Here is a 19651-nt window from a genome sequence, read left to right on the forward strand (position 1 = left end):
TTTATTCCGTTAATTTTAAAGTTGGTTCCTTACCATTTGAATAAGAGTCAGTTTGTTCCTGTGTTATTGTTCCCTCATCATCTTTTCCATACCATTTGTGGAGACCTCTGTCATAACTTCCTTTATTTGTGTAGAGATAGTTTAATTACTATGTCCTTGCAGTATAGTTTTATTTGTCTTTTGGTCTTTTGAGTCTCCTCTATTGTACTCTTAAACCATGATAACTTCTTTTTTTTTTTTTTTCTTTCCTTTTTGAGAGAAGGATTAGAGCTCTGTAGTAGTTTTTCCTTGCTCTGAACAAAGTCTGCAGGCTGTTTTAAATAATGCATTATTTCCTTGAAAGGATTTCACCCTTTCAGTGGCTTCTTTATTTCCTTTTATTAAGAGTATTTATATGCAATTTTTTGTTTCTTAAACTGTATCAGTATTCTGACAGCAATTCGTAAATTTCTTATAATCTGTATTCTAACACCCAGTTACATAACAGCTCTGTGGCACATACTATTTATAAATCATTTGGATGACTTTTTATTTGGTTTTGAACAGTATGTAGCCTCGGGAATAAAGAAAGAGACAGTGCTATGTGACTTGTCAGCCTTATAGGGATCTTCTGGTATTTCTGTCTTGTCTGCTTATAATTTATGGGCCTCACAATGAAAAATTCTAATCTAATATATATGGGGTTTTATGCTCCACAGTCTTAATGTATTTCAGGAAGTCTGTTTTATCTTCTTGGGTTAGGTGCTGCCCAGAATATTTTTTGCTGGTTAGTAAGGCCATCTAGGAGCTGAGGTAGAATGCAGATTATTCATTTCTGGTTTGAAAATAATTTTAAAGATACCTAAATAGATATGGGCTCATTTTCCCCTGCATTTCCATTTGGCTTCCCAAAGTATTTCTAAGGCATGGTAGGGTTGTTAACACTTCCCCGTATGTAAAAACACAAAACAAACTACCTACATAGTTAGGCCCAGCTCTGTAATCCAAAACATCCATTGTGATGCTGAACACATAGTATAAATTATGATTACAAATACATGTTGAGATTAAATAAATACCATGTAGAAGTTCTGTCTGCACAGAGGGCAGTGCCAAAACCTTTATTTGATTTCACTGGGAATAGAATTCTGTCTCCAGTGTGTTTTTTCTGCTTCTGATTGAAACAATGTGTATTAAATTAATTTAAACACCGGGATACTTTGAGACAATGGAATAATAATTTATTTCCACAATTGTCAATTATATGGATAATGCAGGAGGGAAAGCAGCCAAGACATGCTGACATATTTGAGACTTGTAAGAAGGGAGCGGTTAATTTTTTTTCTCTCCAGAGCAGACAGTGCAGGCCATGAACCCTGATTTTTCATGTCAAAAAAGGTTTAAAGTTCATGTTTTAAAAACCCCTTATAGTCATGGAGCTATTTGGAAGTGTTCATCTTTAATTTTTTACATACTGTGATCATAGGGTATTTTGTATAGTCTGCAAAATAGCAAAGCTATTTTCTCAATTCAACACATTTTTAGTGAAAATATTTAAATGAATTTTTGAGTTCCCTTTAAAGTGCTGCAATGGGTACCTTAATGTAAATAAAAATTAGACAAAAAAAACCTTTGGGAACTAAGACTTTTAGTCATTTTTATCATATATTTATTCTCACCATACTTCTGACTTCTCACCATACCTTTAGTGCCTTTCTCTTTCTGAAGCAAATAGCAGTGTCTTTTGATAAAATGTACATGATGTGAAATGCACATCTCCTGAAATATTTATGAACTTGTCCATGTTTCTGTTTGTGTAAATCTTACTTGTGTGTTTTCCCATTCAATCTGTCCTTGCACCTGTATTTGTTACCGCTAAAAGAAGCCTTTAGGAACTCCCCTGCAGCTTTCCTTTAGTTCTAGGGTACATTTCAAGTGCAATATTACAGTCTGAAAAAATAAATGCAGGTCCTAAAACCCAGTGAAGGTAGCAGTGGACTTCTGAATTCCCAGTCTTACCAAGAGATGTTCCTTTGAGGCAAACGAGTTGGATTTTGGCAGAGGGATTTGTTTATTGCGGTGGGACTTGCACAATGAGGCTCCATCCAGGCTGATGCAGCCAGGGAACATTCCTGGACACTGGCACTGGTTCCTGTGTGCTTTTGAATGCTTAGCACATTGCATAGCCCTCCCTCTGTCAATTAGCACTCCAGCCCGTGCGATGGGCTGGTGTGCTCGTGGCTCTCTGGTGGCAGAGCTGGGAGCAGGAGGCACAGGGCTCTTATGCTGCAGCTAACGACTGAGCTGAGAGGGGAATCGGAGCTCCCGGTTTTGCGGTGCCACAGCTCCTTTGGGAAGTGTCAGAGAGAACGTAATACTGTCGGTGGTTGCTGTTGTTCGGACCATCGGCTAAACATGTCTATAGCAAGCAAAGCGCCTCTCAAACTCCTGAAGCCTCCTGTGCCCGTTCTGCTCCAGTGAATCCACGGATGAATAGGGAATTAAAGTTGCCATTATGTGTGCTGTGTAAGAAGCAAGGTGGCATGCTCTGTACGTATAGGTTGTTTTTACAGAGAATACAGTAAAAATGATGCCTCCCCTCTTCACATTCCTCACTGTGTATGTGCTATGCACCAGTTTTCTCATATTTCTCTTCAAACAGCCTTACGAATGCTCATAAAATGCTAATTCCTCCAGAACTTGTTAGCATTATACCTCACCATAGCTTTTTTCTTTAGTCTTGCATATTTAACTTTGAAGAATTCATATTTTGTCATTGTCCATTTAATAGTTGTACAGTGTGCACAGTTAAGATCCCCAAACAAATCCCTTGCTAGGAAAGTGTTCTCAGTCAATGAGGTATTTTTTTAAAAAATTTATTTCTTTATTTCCTAAATTTGTTCGGGATCTGTACATTTATTTGTGAAAATTGTGTGAGAAAGTAAATGACAGGAAATGGATGGCAAAATTTCCTTTGCCAACTACCTGCCTTGGAATGACATTTGAAAAACATGTATACTGATACTTATAAAATATCAGAGCTTGTCAGTCCATATGAGCAAGGACTCTCTCATGCTTTTAAGTACCAGTATAGATGTAGGGGAAAAGGTCTATGAAATTTCCTTTTAGTAAGAAAAAACATTTGTGGTACCAGAGCTTGGTGTACTATTTTTGTATGTCTGACATAACCAGTCATTGCTGGGCTTTTTAGTTGTGAATAACACAAACATTCTAGACATCCAGGAAATACCTCTGTACTTTTTCATCCCAGTACGTAATCCTTGTCATTGCCAAATTCACTGAGTTTTTTGTAAACAAAACCAGGTGACACAGGCACTGATGTGCATCATAACAGCTGAGGAAGAGTCAGAAAGGAAGAAAATGCCCTGAACTTGCTGTCACTGAAGTAGTGACACAATTCTTACGTTGGGCCAAAGGCAGGGTTTGGGAAGAAGGTTGATTTTTCAGAGCTTATCTTGAGCAAGCAGGACTTGGGGTGCATTGAGTGCACAGTTTGGTTGTTTTCCCTAAATTGTCGTACCTTTCAAGTCCCTTTAGAGTACTGTCACTTCTTTTTTCTTGGTACACCTGCTCTTAAATTACATGCAAATATTTCAGAAAGTAAAAGAACATGTAAACACAAATAGAAAACATCACTGTAATATTTTCCAAGTTACTTTATTTAGTTTGTGTTTACAGATGAAACTGGGTGCCAGAAAAGAGACACTGCATCCCAAATTATTAAGTATACTCCAGCTTCCAATGAAAAAATTAGTCAGTAGCCTTTAGTAATATTTGGACCAAAAAAACACGGATGTGCAGCTTTGAGCATTTTGTACCATGTAGAATGCAACCTCTCTCACAGGTCCTCTGTTTCTGGAACGGTGTTGGATTCCGCAGGCTGAATGAACACTACAGGGATATTCTCGGATGTCCATCCTTTGGGAGTCCTGTTGAAGGATCTTCTGGCAGCAAGAGGGTTTGCAAGGATCATGAATCTGGGATCATTTAGCATCAGCATATTATAATCTGGTACCTTGAATTTAACCAGCTTTGATGCTCTCTCAAAACCACCAAAGGGAGTGGCAACTCTGTAGATATCAGAGAAATAAAAGTTAAATGTGATTTTTAAAATACTTATTTTCTTTCCCTTCCAGAAGCTGAAAAGAACAGATCTTAGTTCTAGTTTCTTGTTTACATTTTCAAGCTTTGGGAAAAAAAGCATTCTGTTTGTTTTTCTGGGGAATTCTCTTTAAGATCTGATTCATTTCCCCTTAGATAAAGCTTGCAGTCTTTTAAAAAAATTCAAATGGATGGAAAAGCCAAGAGAAAAAGAAGTTACAAGAAAACCATGTAATTGGTGAGTCACAGTTACTAAACTTATTTTGTTGGTGATAAGTTGATAAGTCTGAAACTGTAGCTCAACACATTCTCTCTAGCAAGTAATTAGTTCAGAAACTTCTCACCCCATTTTCTCCTCTCCTCAGCTGCTTGTTCCTCCCACTACACTATGTTTCAGCACCATATTGTTGTACTAGTTAGAATGTATGTGGGTTGTGCTATAAACTTGGGTCACTTGTGTGACCTGGGTTAAACAAAGACCCTTCAAAACAGAGAAGTACTTCAAAATCCAAATTATTTCAGCAATCTAGTTTATATCAGTATGCTCAAACAATTGTAGCAATACAAGTGAAGAGGAGTGGAGCTTAATGAGTGAAGCAGAAAGGAACAGCCAAAGACAACAGGCTCTGGAAAGGAGGGAATGGGTGAGGACTTGATACGCCAGCTTTGTTTCTGAAGAAAATGTTTATGTAACTAAACCTTGAAACACTGTTCAGCCAGTATTTTCATGTTATTTAAATGTAGATTTTCCCCCAGGCAGTGAGCCTGAGAAACTGAAAGATAAGGAATACTAAGCTGGAGTTGACTGTTACATGCATTTGCAAATACTTTAAAACAACAGTATTTCCAAATTCCACACCTGATCTTCTGTATATACAGGATTCAGACTGAAAAAAAAATCCTTGAGTTTTCCTGGCACTTCTTCCAGCCTCCTTTGGACAAACAAACAGACTATGGTATGTGCTCTGCATTTTGATCAGCTGCATAGCTTTGCTGGGATATATTCTAGCCAGTGAAGAGTGTCAGATTTTCAAACTCCGCAAGAGCACCTGGTTTCTCCAAAAACCAGACATCTTATAGTATGGGAAAATGAATTTTTGTTGAAATGGAATTTCACCAGCCTTGTTATATTTGGTGTGTGGTACAAAACAACAGATCTGATGGAATATATTTCCAGTGGCTCCAGGTATTACAGCAGAAGCCTGGAGAAATTAATACCAACAGAAACTAAAAGAAATAGTTGAAGATCTGTCTAGGATTTTCATCAGGATAAAACCCTTAAGTTTTGTGCTAAGAATGAAGTACACATACACAAAAAGAAGAGATTAGTTCAGAAAAATGAATCCATGACATGAAAGAAGTGGTGCTGCTCTCTCATTACATGGATGATTCACTGCATTTTGGTACGAGTAGCATTTGTTGAAGGGGATGGTGTTAACTCCAAAGTATCAATCCTCGGAGATATAAAAAAATCATGCAAGCTTTGGGCATGCACCCTCACTGAGAGAAGAGCACTGCTTTAGATTAAGCTTTAAAAACATGTCTCAAATTATGATAAGACAAGATGTTGCAGCAGCCAGTCCAGGCATTAAACTATTTTGAGGTCAAAGGGAATTGTTTATCCAAAGTTGGTATCGAGCCTGTGGTATCAAGATTTTCTTGTGGAGCTGTCTTCTAGGTCACAATGTCAACATGGATCTGTATGATACCGATTAAAAATAATTGCTTAGTAATTGGCACAGAGTGAATGTAGTGATCTACATCTCACCGGATAATAAATATTGTTTTAATTGCTGCCCTAATTATGATACACATTCTCACATTGTTGTTATGTTTAATTATCATTGATGTGTATATTAAAGGGATAATCAAAATAAACAGAATTATAATAGTTGTATAATTTGCAAAACAATTTTGTTGTCTGAAACATCCTCTTTGTAGTATTTATGTGTTTTAAATAGAGCATATTCCTATATGTAACAGAAACTTTTGGCTTTCTTTGGAATTCAAGTATTTTTTGTAGCAAAATGCTCCCCTGTAGTTGCTATACAAAGTCTGGCCTCAGAGAACTGTGCATTCCTGCCTTATAGGCAGGGGCACATGACGACTGACAGAAAGGAGAGTACAGTAATTGGCTAAGAGATGTTGATTTTCCTTTACAGCAGCAGTAAATATATTCTTGTGAACAATAGATTGTCTGATGACATGGTGTTGTAATGACCTCTGTTGCTCACACATCAGCTGTGCTACTTGAGCTCTGATTCATTGTATAGAAGCCTAAATCTCATGCCTAAAAAATTCCAGCAGTCATTGCTAATAAGGGTGGAAATGCTGGTTCAGAGCCATAGGAAATAGCAGGAAGTGTAACAGATTGTTTAATATTCACTTTGCATATTCCTAAAAAGTAGATGCTTGATTTAATAATAGCAGGTACATGTTTATTTTTACATGTCATTTTAACAGTATTTCTTTTTCATTTTTTTACCCTTAGTCTTTCTTTTTCAATATTATATTGTCTCAACATAGGAGACTGCTTGTAGCTAATGATCTGGGAAAGTCTGAAGAAATGTTTTAACTGCATTAGATTAGCACCTTTGGTTACATAATCACAAAAATTATGTGTTTCACATTTTAAAATGGGATCATCTTTCATAGAACATTTTGTTTATCATTAATTCTGTGAAAAAAATGGGACATAGGAGCAAAGAATTTGACCCTGCAAAATGCTTGGAGCTTCATGGGAGTTTCACTGGCTAAGCACCCAGCTCCCACTCATCTCACATCACTTTAAGTTAGCACCCAAAATCCCTGTGGGACTCTGGATCTTAGCATTTTATAATAGGCTTCAGAATCCATGAATCAATGAAAACAGAGCCAGGTCCAGATGGACTGAATTCCTGCAGTGCTTTTGAAAGAGTAGTCTTTGGGAATTGAGAAAACAGAATTTATCTGGTAGGAGAGGCTGAACTAGTCTGACTTGCTTGTCCTATGTGAGTAAGATGTGGTGCTTTGTATGTTACTCATAATCCTACCTTTGACATTTTATCCAGCTCCAAGAAAGCAAATGGAATAAAGGTACTAATTTAAGTAATATTTTAAACTCCTTAGCAAATGCAGATTCATGCTGCCTTCCCACAGATTTATTACTTGGTGTTTCCTCACTGGTAAAAGAGACAAGAAATTTTTTCACTAGCAAATGCTTTTTCAATCCTAATAGGAATGAATCTCCAAGAGAAGCCAGATGGCATAGTCTGTTCTGCTGCTTTTCTCTGCTAGCACAGATCCGTTTTATCTCTGAGGAGGAGAAGGAGTAGCCTGGTGTGCACAGTCTGGTCAGAGCCCCTCTGAGCCCCACTCCCCTCTGCCCAGTGCTGTGCTGTCAGAGCACCGCTGCCTGTCTCACAGACAGCCCTGCCTCGCTGCACAAACCCTCCTGACATTTGCTTCCACAGCTCTTCCTCCAGTGACCTGCCATCACTGCAAGGTCCCTGCAGCTTAAAATGAATACTAAACTCCAAAAAATACCTCTATGAATTCCTTATTTGTTTTTAAAAATTCCTTAGTGATATAAAAACTGCACTGCTGCGGGGTCCACAGTCCCCTCTTCACTGCTGGATAGTGGGGAAAAAAATCTGGATGCTGTTTAGTGCTGAAGATACTTTTAGCTGTGAATGTGTGCTTCAGTTCCAATATATCAGACCTCCCTGCCTGCTCAGGTTGTGCTGCTTTTCCAGTTTGTTGTGTAACAAGGAAAGCTGAAAGGAGCCTGAAATTATTAGTTAAGTCTGAGTGCCATTTCTACAGACGCCAGTGAATGAACCGGGAGGGATCCCAGGCCCATTTCCCTTGGGAATCCTATGGCTCACACTTGCTGTTAACCACACCCGCTCCTGACTAATGGTGACTGTAGCAGTGCTTGCAGGAGAGCAAACACAACGGCACTTTACTGGATGATGAAGCAGGATGGAAAGCCTACATAGATACCCTCACTGATAACAAAATGGTGCCATTATGTCACACTTAAATTGTTTAATACAGTGTCATTTGCTTTCTCTCCAAGACTGCAATTAAGCAAGCCAAGGATGCTGTGACCTAGATGCACAGAGTGACTTAGTAGGATCTAGGCTCCAGGTAGTCTTTTGTTGGATAGCTTGGCATGGCAGTGTGCTCTTTTAAATCCCATCATCAAACACTCTCTTGTGCATTTTTAGGAGTGTAGACATCTAAGTCATGGCTGTAAAATCTTCTCCAGGAGATGAGTATCTTGAATTTTAATTTTTCAAATTCTCAATTTCTTTTTGAATCTGCTAGAAAACATATGTCTGACTGTAACATGTCACAGGTTTTCTAGGGCTACCAGGCATCCTTTTTTACTGGATACCAGGTTTTTTTCCATGAGAAGGAGAGTAGTGGTGGACTATGTTTATATATTTTTTGGGTTGAATTTTACCAGTTTCACAGTCTGGATTTTGATTTGTGTGCCAAATTTTAGGTTTTTATGGCAGTTACAAGGAAGAGTATTGACTTTTCCCTTATAAGAATGCACATATGTTCAAGAAATTCGGACTCTGGTGAGCCATAGTTCTGCCACATCATACACAGAGAAACTCCCCATAGAAAGAAATTCAAATAGTTAGTGTTGTGAGGAGGGCAGCTAACAGAACACAGGGCCACAGAGACAGCCTTTAAATCCACAAAGAAGGTATCAGACACTGTCTCAAGACAGATATCCATGTTAATGGAGTCTCTGTGCCCTGACTGATGCTGTCCTTCACAATAATGACTAGCACCTCTTGTGAGAGGGAGAACTAATTCTGTCTGTATCTTCAGCATTTTTTCTTGGGCTCTATTTTTTAATTTTTTTTTTTTTTTTTTAGGTTACAATAAGCACAGTACATAAACTGTGCTGTTACTGTTCTAATGTTGGCAGCTGTGGCACATCTCTGACTTGCATTTGCTGTTTTGTCTGCTGAGAAGAGTGTACCACAGACTCAGTTATTAACATGGCAATGTATATTACTGCTAGGAAATCAGAACTAATGCAGTGTCTGCAGTGCCAATTTTGACGTTGAATTGTGTAATGTTTTAGTCCTTGCACTCATAGTTGAGGCCCACATCAACATCAGGAACACAAGTTATGTTTGTGGTATATTTCTCTAAGTTTGTTTTGCCATGAACAATTTTGTTTTTCAATAGATTGCTGTCTGGCCTTTTGAAGAGGGGTTTGGGTTTGGCTCAGCTGTCTGGAACTCAGCAGGGTTGTCCAGTACTTCAGTAAATAAAAATAGTGTAAAAGGAATGAAAGAAAGCAAAAGACATGAGTAAGAATTTGCTTTAAAGCTTTAAAAGCCCAGTGTTGTTCATATATCTAGAAGTTCTACTGAAAGCCGTGATACACTAGTTACTATGTAAGTAAAACAATGTTTAATCTGTTAATTTGTTGCTGAAGGTTGTCAAATATATCAAAAATGTTACACTGAAATAAAAGAGGAAATCTTCTTGCTATTTAGTGTGAGGGATTGGTTGTGGGATCAAGTTCATTGCACCATCGTTGCCTAAAACAAAGCCATGTGAGTTGTATTAAAAAAAGAAATAGAAAAAGAGTACTTTGCATTACATAACTTAGAAACAAAGTTCTGACTGAGAGATCTGACAATACCATACCTACTGAAGTCAACAACAGGCATCCTGAAAAAAAAATTTGAAGCGTATATTTCCCATTTATTGGTACACTGAATCACAGAATCATAGAATCATGGAGTGGTTTGGGTTGGAAGTGCCCTCAAAGATGATTTAGTTCCAACCCACCTGTCATGTGCATGGAGATCTTTCACTAGAGCAGGTTGCTCAGAGCTCTATGCAGCCTGAGCTTGAACACCTCAAGCAATGGGCATCCACGACTTCTCTGGGCACTGTATTCAGATACTTTCTTTCTTTTACTATTTTTAGCAATTTATCTTCTGTTCCTAGGTCTACAGTTTGAATTTGGGCCCATACATTAGAGATAGACGAATTTGCTCCTTAATGCTCTTGTTTACCACTTGTAATCAATGTTTGTGTTCATGTTTATGCATACACTTGCAAACACAGGTGGTAGGGTTTTTAAAGCTGGTGGTAACATTTTATTTCATAGTAATTTTCCTCTGATCAGTAAAATTCAGTGTTCATTCAGGATTACCTGTTAAAGCTCCTGTAGTCAGGCAGTTCCGGCTTTGCTTCAGGTGTAAAAAGTTTAGGATATAAAGCTTCCAGCAGTTCTGGATCATCCCTAATGGCTTCTATCCAGGGAGACTGGTAATACTTTGGCACAGCAGTAGTGTTGAACTTTTCAGGAGGAATTTCTTTCAGTGGTCCAGAATATCCTGCAATGGGATCAATGTAAAATGATTATAGTGATTCTTTGTGTTTTCTGCTTCCTTGCCACCATCCTGTGCAAGCAGAAACTAACACAGCAGAATTTCTCAGTGAGTTAAAATGAACAGTTGGGTCAAGTCACCAGGCCACTGCTACACAGAAACAGAAATCTGGCAGGGTAAATTTGTAGCCTTTTAGGCAGATAACTCCTCCAAAGTATTCCAACTTCTTTTGAGGCTGAGTTTATTTTGGTTTTTTTTATAAGTTTGTTTCAATTGTAAGCGTTTGTTTGAAAGCAGATAGTAAATAATCCTTCGGCTAAATTAACAAAAATATTTTTAAAACATATTGCTGATTAAAAGTAATATAATTCTACATCTTTGAGTGAAATTTTCCACAAGTACATCTACATCTAGGTCATTAAATGAATGCTATTTCATTCTATATGCTTAAACCTCCCTGTGGCTTAGTATCTACTCTGACCAGACCTTTTTTGCCTAAAGAAAGGCTTGAAGATTTCTGTCATGTCTTAGCAATGGAAATTACCTCTGTTTGCATTGTGTTTGGCCAAAGGATGCACAGAGCCTCAGCAGACACCAGCAGAGCAGGACTGACCTAGTTTACATGGACTGGAAAAGGTCTGCACAAAACATTCATTGAGCAATTCTGAACAAAGAATGAATTTGTAAAAACCACGGTCTGCTCATGGATAATTCATAAACAGGAAGAAGGGCTATATCACTGAATAAATTAATTAAAACAAATTAGCCTTCTCTAGTCTTTAAAGAATACAAAATAAGGCCTTCTTGTAACTCACTCCTTTAAATAAAGCCAACAGTACCCTCACAGTTAAGGATTTAAAAAAGAACAGTTTATGCAGCCAGACGCAAATTCCTTTCAAAGCTACTCTTCTCTAAAGGATTCTAGCAAAATTTAGTGGCTTTAGATTTACATTTATGGATAATTAAACTACAATGGATAGCTTGCTGACTGTTGAGCAGGGTGTTACATGTTGGAAACAATGGTTTGACAAAGAAAAATAAATGTATTAATGTGGTTTTAAATCAGAGGATCACTTTCTCAGTGCTTTAAAACCTGTATATGAAGGAGCAGTCTCTCTTGATATTAAGATGTGTTTTCAGTTTAGAGAGAAGTAGTACAAAAGGTATATCAGATCTTTTAAAAATGAACACAAGCAGCTAAGAGCATCACTTTACATTTCTCGGAGAAGTTCTGATTAGTTACCTGACTCAAATGTGTCTATTTCTAGTATTAGTCCATTATCTTCTTCTTGAAGATACTGCCTTAAAAATGGTCATTTATTTGCTGTGCAATGAGACTGGATGTATCCCCTGTCTGCAGACTCCCATATTACCTGGGGCGATGTTGTCAGGGTGTGGAGGGCTGCGGGGGTCAGGTGTGTTGGGAGGTGTCATTGGGGCATGCTGGGGGATTCCTTCCACGCTGAGGCCGTCCATTCTGACACTCTGGATGGGCTCTCCACGCTGTGTTTGGACACAAAGAAATAGCACCTCAGGCATGGCATTCTCTGGGGAGGCTGCACCAGTGCTCCGATTTACGACCCAGATCTGATTTCCAACATGCACAATGCTAAAGCACACTGTGCTGCTGTGTGGTAGAGTATTCCCTTCACACTTGCATTGTCTAAGTAACCAAAAATGAGCATTTTTTCGGTCACTAGATGCTAGAAACTATTCTGTACCCAACAGAGCACCCATGCTACCTAAAGGGTCAAAAAATCTGGCAAGTTTGATCCCTTTGAGTTTTAAAGCATTGATTCTTCAAAGCGTCTCTTCCCATATCAGTTGAAAATTCGCTGCATTTGTTGAACTGCTATTGTTTGGGATTGTCTTTTCCTTTATTTGTAGTAGAAATAACAACTTCAGTGCAGATCACTTTCTGGAGATTCATGATATGGTGTTATTTTCCACCCTCCTATTGGGATATCGGTTCTAAGGAAACATCTGAAGGCTTAATCATTGTTGCGTAAATATAGAATTAGAGTCTCATAAGAAGTCAGCATCTTATTTTAGCCATGACACATAGGCTAAAAGCAATTTAAATATAGACTGGTTTAGAGTAAGAGTTTCTTGAACAGGAAAGCAAACAAATAATACTTGTTTAAACTTGAAGTAACAACAAAAAAAGATCAAGGCAGAATGTTTTCTAGTCATCCTGAAGTATGTAAGAAAGATTAACTTTGGCAGACAGAACCCTAAAGATGATGCTGACACCACCAGCGGTGCTAAATAGACGTTTAGGGAAGGGAACAGGAGCCAGAGGCAAAACATTTTCTCATGTTTTGGAATGTCATACTGACTGTAAACCAAGTATACTCTGTGGTTTTGGGGAGAAAAAGTGGACTAGAGGGAAATGGATCTGTCAGACTGTAGCAAAATCTTGTAATTGCATACAGAATTCTGACAAGATTGATAATGTGCTCAGGATTTATCTGTCTAGCTTCTATTATTCAATAGAGGGAGAAATGAGGGGACAATATTCATAGATGGGTTTTTAAATGATCGTGTTTATTGATAGGCTTGGGTGGTCTGTGGAGTTATTCAAGTTTTTTTAAATAGGATTTCTTTTGCGCAGATGTATTGTAAAAAGGAAGATTTTTCAAAGTTCAAAGTGGATCTCATTTTATCCCAGTGTAATTTAACGTCTGTTGAGCAACTGATCAAAGATATTGGAAATATCTATACCATATAAAAATAAATGTAAATTTATTTTTTTGTCTATAGGATCTCATTTAATAAAATACAATTGGCTCACTTCTTCTTAGCCTCATTCTAAGATTTGCTTTTCTTTTTCCTGAAACTGCAAGTAAATCATACACAATGTGTATCATGAGCACCAAAGGAACCTGAAGTAGAATCACTAAGAAGTCATTAGAAAATACTCACATTTCTTGGCTTGTTTGCCACGTAATGATAATTTTCATATGTGTATTTGTCAGATCTCCGCTGGCGTCGCTTGAAGAGCCTGGCCCCTCTGTTGCTGAGTGTTGACAATTCCTCCACCATGATATCTCTGGGCGTGCTGACCTTTTTTCCAAGGTTCAGGGTGGGTGAGACTGCAATGCAATGGGTAAGTACAAACCTCTGTTTGTCTTAAATTTCTGATATTCCATGCTCTGCACCTGAAATCCAACAACTTGTTCATGCATATTTAGTTAACACATAGCACAGTGTCACATGGTGTTAGTGAAATAAAGCCTTCTTCCCAAATTTTGGAGGAGATTGTTGAACACCACAAACCTGTATTTTTAAAGATAAACACCTCAAGCTCCAAATCAGTTGTTATCAAGATCAGGTCTATAGTGTCCTACACACAATATTAATAGCAGGCTAGTAAAAACTGGCTTCTGCTAAAACTGGGAACAAAATTCCTTCTAATCCCAGGTTCCCACATTAAACTTTCAGTTAACTTTCTGTGTCCTGCATTGGATAAATAAGAGATAACCCATTTAAATACACCTACCATTAAATTAAATGCTATTTTTAGACTGACTTTCAAAATAAAGCTCAAGGTGTGGAAAATGAGAGTCAACAAAGAATTATTATGTGCTTCTAGGAATTGATTCATTTAGGACCTTTTGGGTTTTATTCTCTCTAAGAGGAAACTGAAGTACTGGATGGATATTTCTTACCACTACTTAGGGAAAATTTCTATGTCTTTATTAACATCCTGTGGAATCTGAAAAGGAGATGGCATAAGCAAGGTAAGGGGAGATCAATCAGGATTGAAAACAAATAATTCTGAATGTCAGAATTCCTATTGGCATCTTCATGGTGGTGTTCTGGAAGCTGGGATGCTGGTGGCACTGAGCGAGCTATTGCTTAGTGACTGAACTGTCACTGAATGTCCTCAACCTAGAGATAAAACTTAAACCTTAGAACACAGAAACCTAAACACTGAAGCAACTATTTTCTATTTATTTGTTTTTGCTTAGAGCATTGCAGAATTTAAGAAATATAACAATAGGACATTGTATGCTTCACATATTCCTATGGTCTCCAGGATTTAAAATTCTGAACTTTTCTGACGTGTATTTTATTACATTAAAATGAAATGAGGACAAATTATACATAATACGTATCCTGCTATCAGAGTAAGCAGACAGGAGGCCCAGTTTAAAATTAACATTACAAATTAATTAGCTGCAGAAGGTACCTAATGCCAAAGTCAATATTACATATGAAGGGCTTTGTTTTTAGTAAATGGCATGTGTCTCCTAGTAACTTTATGTTGGAAAAACAATGTGAGGTGCTGACATTTAGGAAAACTTAATGGAGACAGATATATTAAATATTTAGCTGAAGCTGGATGGACAAGAGTTTTCCACCTAGTAAATCAAACAAGTAGATGGGCTCTGGAGTGCATCCTTTGTTGATCCATTTCTGTCCATACCAATTTCAACTGAATGCTTGCAGTGGATTTCAGTGGAAGAAGAGCAAGTTAACTGGATCATGAGATGGATTGTGCACTTCTGCTTTAAAAATAGTGTATGCAAAGAATCATAACAACCTCATGTTATTTAAGAGCTAGTCACAGAACAGAGAGTTCCTAACATGGGAGAAAATGACTTAGCTTGCCCAGTGTATCTCTATCCGTGGCTGATAGTGGTGGGATTGTGGCTCTGACATGGAGATAACTGGTTGTTGGCCCGTGGCCTAAAATTCAGACCTCATGTCATATTTTGATTTTATCATTTCTCAAAATGACTGCCGGAGTAGAGACTGCTGGATGGTTTTATATTAACAAGAAGTAAGAAATTCACCCCACAATTCAGCAACATTTTCACATAGGAAAGCTTTTGTTGTTCGTACACAGAATGGGGAGCGTGCACATCCTCAGAGACTGGGGAGCCAAGGCAATTGCAGAGCTCTGTCTAAAGCACTCGGGATTCTTCTGGGACACTCTGGGTCTAATCTATTTTGGGCCTTGCTGTTCCCTTACATACACATTGTTCTTGTTAATGTTAACTGAAGGCTCCAAGCTACTTTGTAACCCACAGTTGTGTACTCTTGTGTATCCAGGCAGCATCCCAAAATCATAAGTGTAAAGTTCATTTGAATTCCTTGCCAACTAAAATCTAATCATCTGTCTAGCTTTATGATGTGTCTAGGGATAGTTTCAGTGTCAGTGCAGATAAGGTGATGGAGAATGAGAGAAGGAGGACATTTAGGGGATGATAGAAAGAGAACATTAATATCATAGATGGACACTGAAAAATAATATTGAAAGCTTAATTCATAGTTTAATCCTAATATTAATATTTTATCTTAATTTCTTTAATTTGCTTCTGCCAAGTCCTTCTTGTCCTGTGCTTCAAATCACAGCAGATTGCATTTAAATATGATTTATATAGTCCCTCCTGCATACACTACCTAATATTCCTTTAATCCTTCAGTTTACAATCTTCTAAATACCTTAATCTGGACTGGAAACTTTAATGATAAATGACAAATATTAGTATGTTTGTTGTAGTATCAGAAATAAGATGTTTTAACTTTATCAAGAAAGACAGTTAATCATGTAGATACTGAAGAATGCATTTAATAAGTAATATAGAACTGGATGTGGGATTTAAGTGATGAACTCCAAGGGCTTCCTTAAACATACATATTTATATACATCCAAGTTTTTCTTTACCAAGCATTTTTAGAAATGTTCTGATTAGTCCAAGTCTGCCAGTGACAAACCAAGGGCTTGAGGAGGTCACTAAATGCACCCACTGATTTACTCATGCAGTTTCTCTTTGAGCTGTAAGAAAGTTACAGTTGGTGTCAATTCCTGCAGCATTTTATGGTGTGTCCATTTTCTCTAAAAAATGAGACAAAGTCATGTCCCACAAGCCAACAGCAGAGGTGGACTTTCAGTCTTCACCAATCTTTCCCAGAGATTGGTGATCTCTGACAGTGGCAGAAAACTTGGCTGGTTTTGGAGTCTACCAACAGCTGTTCCTGCTGTGATTATATTTTAACAAGGAAGTGGAGAGTCACTGTTTACCTGAAAGCATTATAATAAAAGTGTCTGAAATAAAAGTGGAGTAGGCATGCTTACACCCTTCCAAGATGCTAGGGTTTGTGTTATGTTGTAACAGAGCCTTCTGTTATTGTGTACCTGTGTTAGCAGTGGAGAGTTTCAAAGGGCTGTGAGTCTGGCTGGAACTGTACATTTAGTTTTGATGTAATTACCAGTTGCAGGACTGTCATTAGGAGTAGTGATTCCAAGCCCAGAGAGACAGCAGTTCACTTTCTAGGTCTCAAATTAAGCTCAATGAATTAACAATTCGGGGCAAAACAAAATGTCAAAAATTAGTTAAGCTGAATCTAGTCAATTAAATGTGGTATTTCTCCATGTTTTTTCCAAGGCTTGTTCAGATCTGGTCCCAGAGAACTGGCTTATATTTTGTGTCGCCACAGCTTTGGTTATCCTTCTCTTTTCTATCTGGCTTCACTGAGCTTGAACAGTTATAAATTTCAGTCTCTTATCACACTCATTTCATAGACTTTCATTTTCTGTTAACATATAAATATCTCTAGCACCCGAAGAAGAGGCAAAAATAGAATTTTACTAAGAGTTAGAATTGCCTTCAGTGGCCACATATCACAGCATCTCTTGGAGGATAAGCTGCCATAACTATGAGTATGAATCTTGACAGCAAATCTGATAATACGTAAATAATAAAGGGGAAGATTATGTGAGGCAAATGTTAAGCATCAGCACAGATTATCCAAATACGCCGATGATTTCAAGGTCTGTATGCTACATTTATTAGTATTGCTATGAATAGTAGCAACATTTACCATGTGAAATGCCTGGTTCCAAACAAACATATGAAAGACTTTTTTTTTCCTTTTGCCCTGAAGAGCTTACAGGCTATTTCAGGCGCATGTAGTGCTTGGGTTTACAATACCAAAAAAACCCAGGGTTGTAATGAAATCTGGAAGGACAGACTGGCTTTCAGATTTGAGGGCATGTTCAGTGGAGAATTGAAACAGTAAAGAGGTATTTGTTTAGGAACAAAAACTTCAGGAAAAAAACCTCTGGAAATATCAGAAGGAGTAGGACCAGGCAAATTTGTAGCTTCTTGTTCTAAAAATTCTCAAGTCTTTCACCCTACTCTTCATGCAATCACAATGGTTATCAAGTGAGTGCAGACACCATCCAAAAGTTCTTTGAAACAAAAGCCCACAAAAGATTTCCAACACTGGAATTCCATGTTCAATATTTAATCCCATGAAAGTGGTATAACTTTCATAAATTCTAAATATTCATGCAGCTCCCTGTGGTTGCAGTGAGGCTTGTGGAGTGCTTATCAATTTTAGAAAATTGATCTTTTATGTAAATGGTAAAAAAGGCTTCATACACAGGATTGGAAGGCTCTCCAAAAGCATCCAGCACATGCCTAATGAAAGCCAAGCATATCTGTATTTCCAATGGAGTTAATTGCTTCTTAAGGTGTCATGCTAGAAGCATACCTTCAATAACCTGTTTTAGAAAATCAAACAACTTTCCAAAAAGTGCTTGCATTTTCATCAGTGCAACTACAGAGAAGTAAAATTTCTGTCAGATAACATTAACTGGTGGTTATGCGTTAGAGAGAGTGACAAATGCTAGTAAAATTTGTTAGTTACGAAGACAAGATTTGAGAGGAATGGAGATGTGAACATTTGTTTCAAATGTTTTTATCATTTATATAAAAAAGCAGAGTGAAACAGAGCAAATAAAAATGCAACAAACCAAGAGGGTACAGATCATTATGTTTCTTAGATGATAGGCTTTTAATGTGGAATGAAGTCATGTTATTAACCCCAAATAATGTTCTGAAAGGCTATCCTAGCAGAATGTACATCAGCTGTTAGATTACTTCATTCCTCCACAGCAGTTGTTCATCTGAAAATAGCTTTCAAATGAAAAGAGGCAACTACAAAAGGATTAGTTACCATAGGCAGCATGATACTCCCACAAGATTATTTATGGCAAAACACCCAGAGACAAAGCTGTAAGAGAGTTAAACTCTACGATTAAAAAAATGTATTAGGGAGGGCTAGAGGACATTGCATATGCAGTAAACTGGGTTCAGTGCTATACCATTTCTGTGTATTTCATCCATAATGGCTGATGCTTGCTCTTTCCTCTCTTTGGCCAGGGCAGAATCTGATAACATTGTGATTTTCTGATAAGACTTTTCCTTGCTGCAAAAAAACAACACATTTTTATATTGTTGAGCCAGCACACACAGTTCAGCTAACTTTCATTTCCAGCAGCCTGTTGGGAACGGCTGAACAGTGAAGTCAGGGGTTTCTGACTGAGAAATACTGCACTGCAAAATGCACTGGCAGTTCTTGCTTGCAGACAGATGTTAGGACATGTTTTGATGGATAGAAAATTCGAAGGAATGGACTTTGAGTTGGTTACATAAATCCTTCAGCAAAAATCAGTGTCAGTGGTATAGGCCTTCTCACATCTATTCACTATACTACAAGATGTAAATTCCAAACTAATTTTAATTTACATCTTGGTTTATGTTTTCAGAAATGTTGCATTTTGAATTTTCTTAATGTAACAAAGAATCTGAGGAGTGAAATGAGTTCCTCTGTCATCTTTAAAGAAGGTGCATTTCTGACTAAGTAAAAATACAAACATCTATTAAGTTGCAGAATCAAGAGCTTACATAAATGTCTTGTATATGACAGTTTGTAGGACAGACAATGTCAAAACATTTCAGGAAACAATACACTTACCCTACTGTTTTGTTGTGCAGATAAAAAGCGATGTCAACCCTTTAGCTGAGGCTTCAGAAGTTAGTTATGCATGGGGATGACCTGCCTGGTCCTGGATGGTTTGTACCCTTGTGCTGGGATCTGCATGGTACCTAGCACTGAGACAAACTGGGGGGCTGATCCTCTCCAAAGGGGTTGGCATCCAGCTGACATCAACCAGTTATATATAGAACCAAACACTCCAGCCACTCATATCTTCCTGGCAAAAGAAGAGAACAGAAAAGATTCAACTGCACCCACAACAAAGAGAGGTTATGTCCCTTTCAGAGCTTATTGAAAATTTGATGGAATGCCCCCCTTGTACTTGTACAGATCATCTCCTCATCTTCCCATCACCCCTGAGAATTATAATCTGTGTGTTATAATCAGGAAAGAGACAT

At 37.8% G+C, this 19651-nt stretch overlaps 1 protein-coding gene across 2 annotated transcripts; it reads right to left on the reverse strand.

The window, feature by feature from the left end:
* Positions 1-3641: 3641 nt before the first annotated feature.
* MYOZ2 (myozenin 2) lies at positions 3642-19395 on the reverse strand. 2 transcript variants are annotated; one of them, XM_002187009.7, is made up of 6 exons: positions 19233-19394; positions 18580-18683; positions 13383-13552; positions 11831-11960; positions 10280-10463; positions 3642-4070 (listed from the first exon to the last, which is right to left on the reverse strand). In XM_002187009.7, the coding sequence occupies exons 2-6, from the start codon at positions 18653-18655 to the stop codon at positions 3839-3841; spliced, it is 792 nt and encodes a 263-aa protein (XP_002187045.1). In that variant the 5' UTR covers positions 18656-18683; positions 19233-19394; the 3' UTR covers positions 3642-3838. The 2 variants fall into 2 exon arrangements, with proteins under 2 accessions (XP_002187045.1, XP_041571942.1); XM_041716008.2 differs by lacking the exon at positions 18580-18683 and having other exon boundaries at positions 19233-19395.
* Positions 19396-19651: the final 256 nt, after the last annotated feature.

Source organism: Taeniopygia guttata, chromosome 4 (assembly GCF_048771995.1).
Source record: "Taeniopygia guttata chromosome 4, bTaeGut7.mat, whole genome shotgun sequence".
NCBI classification, from domain to species: Eukaryota; Metazoa; Chordata; class Aves; order Passeriformes; family Estrildidae; genus Taeniopygia; species Taeniopygia guttata.

Coding starts and splice junctions, on each gene's coding strand:
- MYOZ2 (XM_002187009.7), bottom strand. CDS start 18,655: ATGTTATCAGATTCTGCCCTGGCCAAAGAGAGGAAAGAGCAAGCATCA. Junction 10,464..11,830: donor CCCTGACAACATCGCCCCAG/GTAATATGGGAG, acceptor ATCCCATTGCAG/GATATTCTGGACCACTGAAA. Junction 4,071..10,279: donor GACTACAGGAGCTTTAACAG/GTAATCCTGAAT, acceptor TGATATCTACAG/AGTTGCCACTCCCTTTGGTG.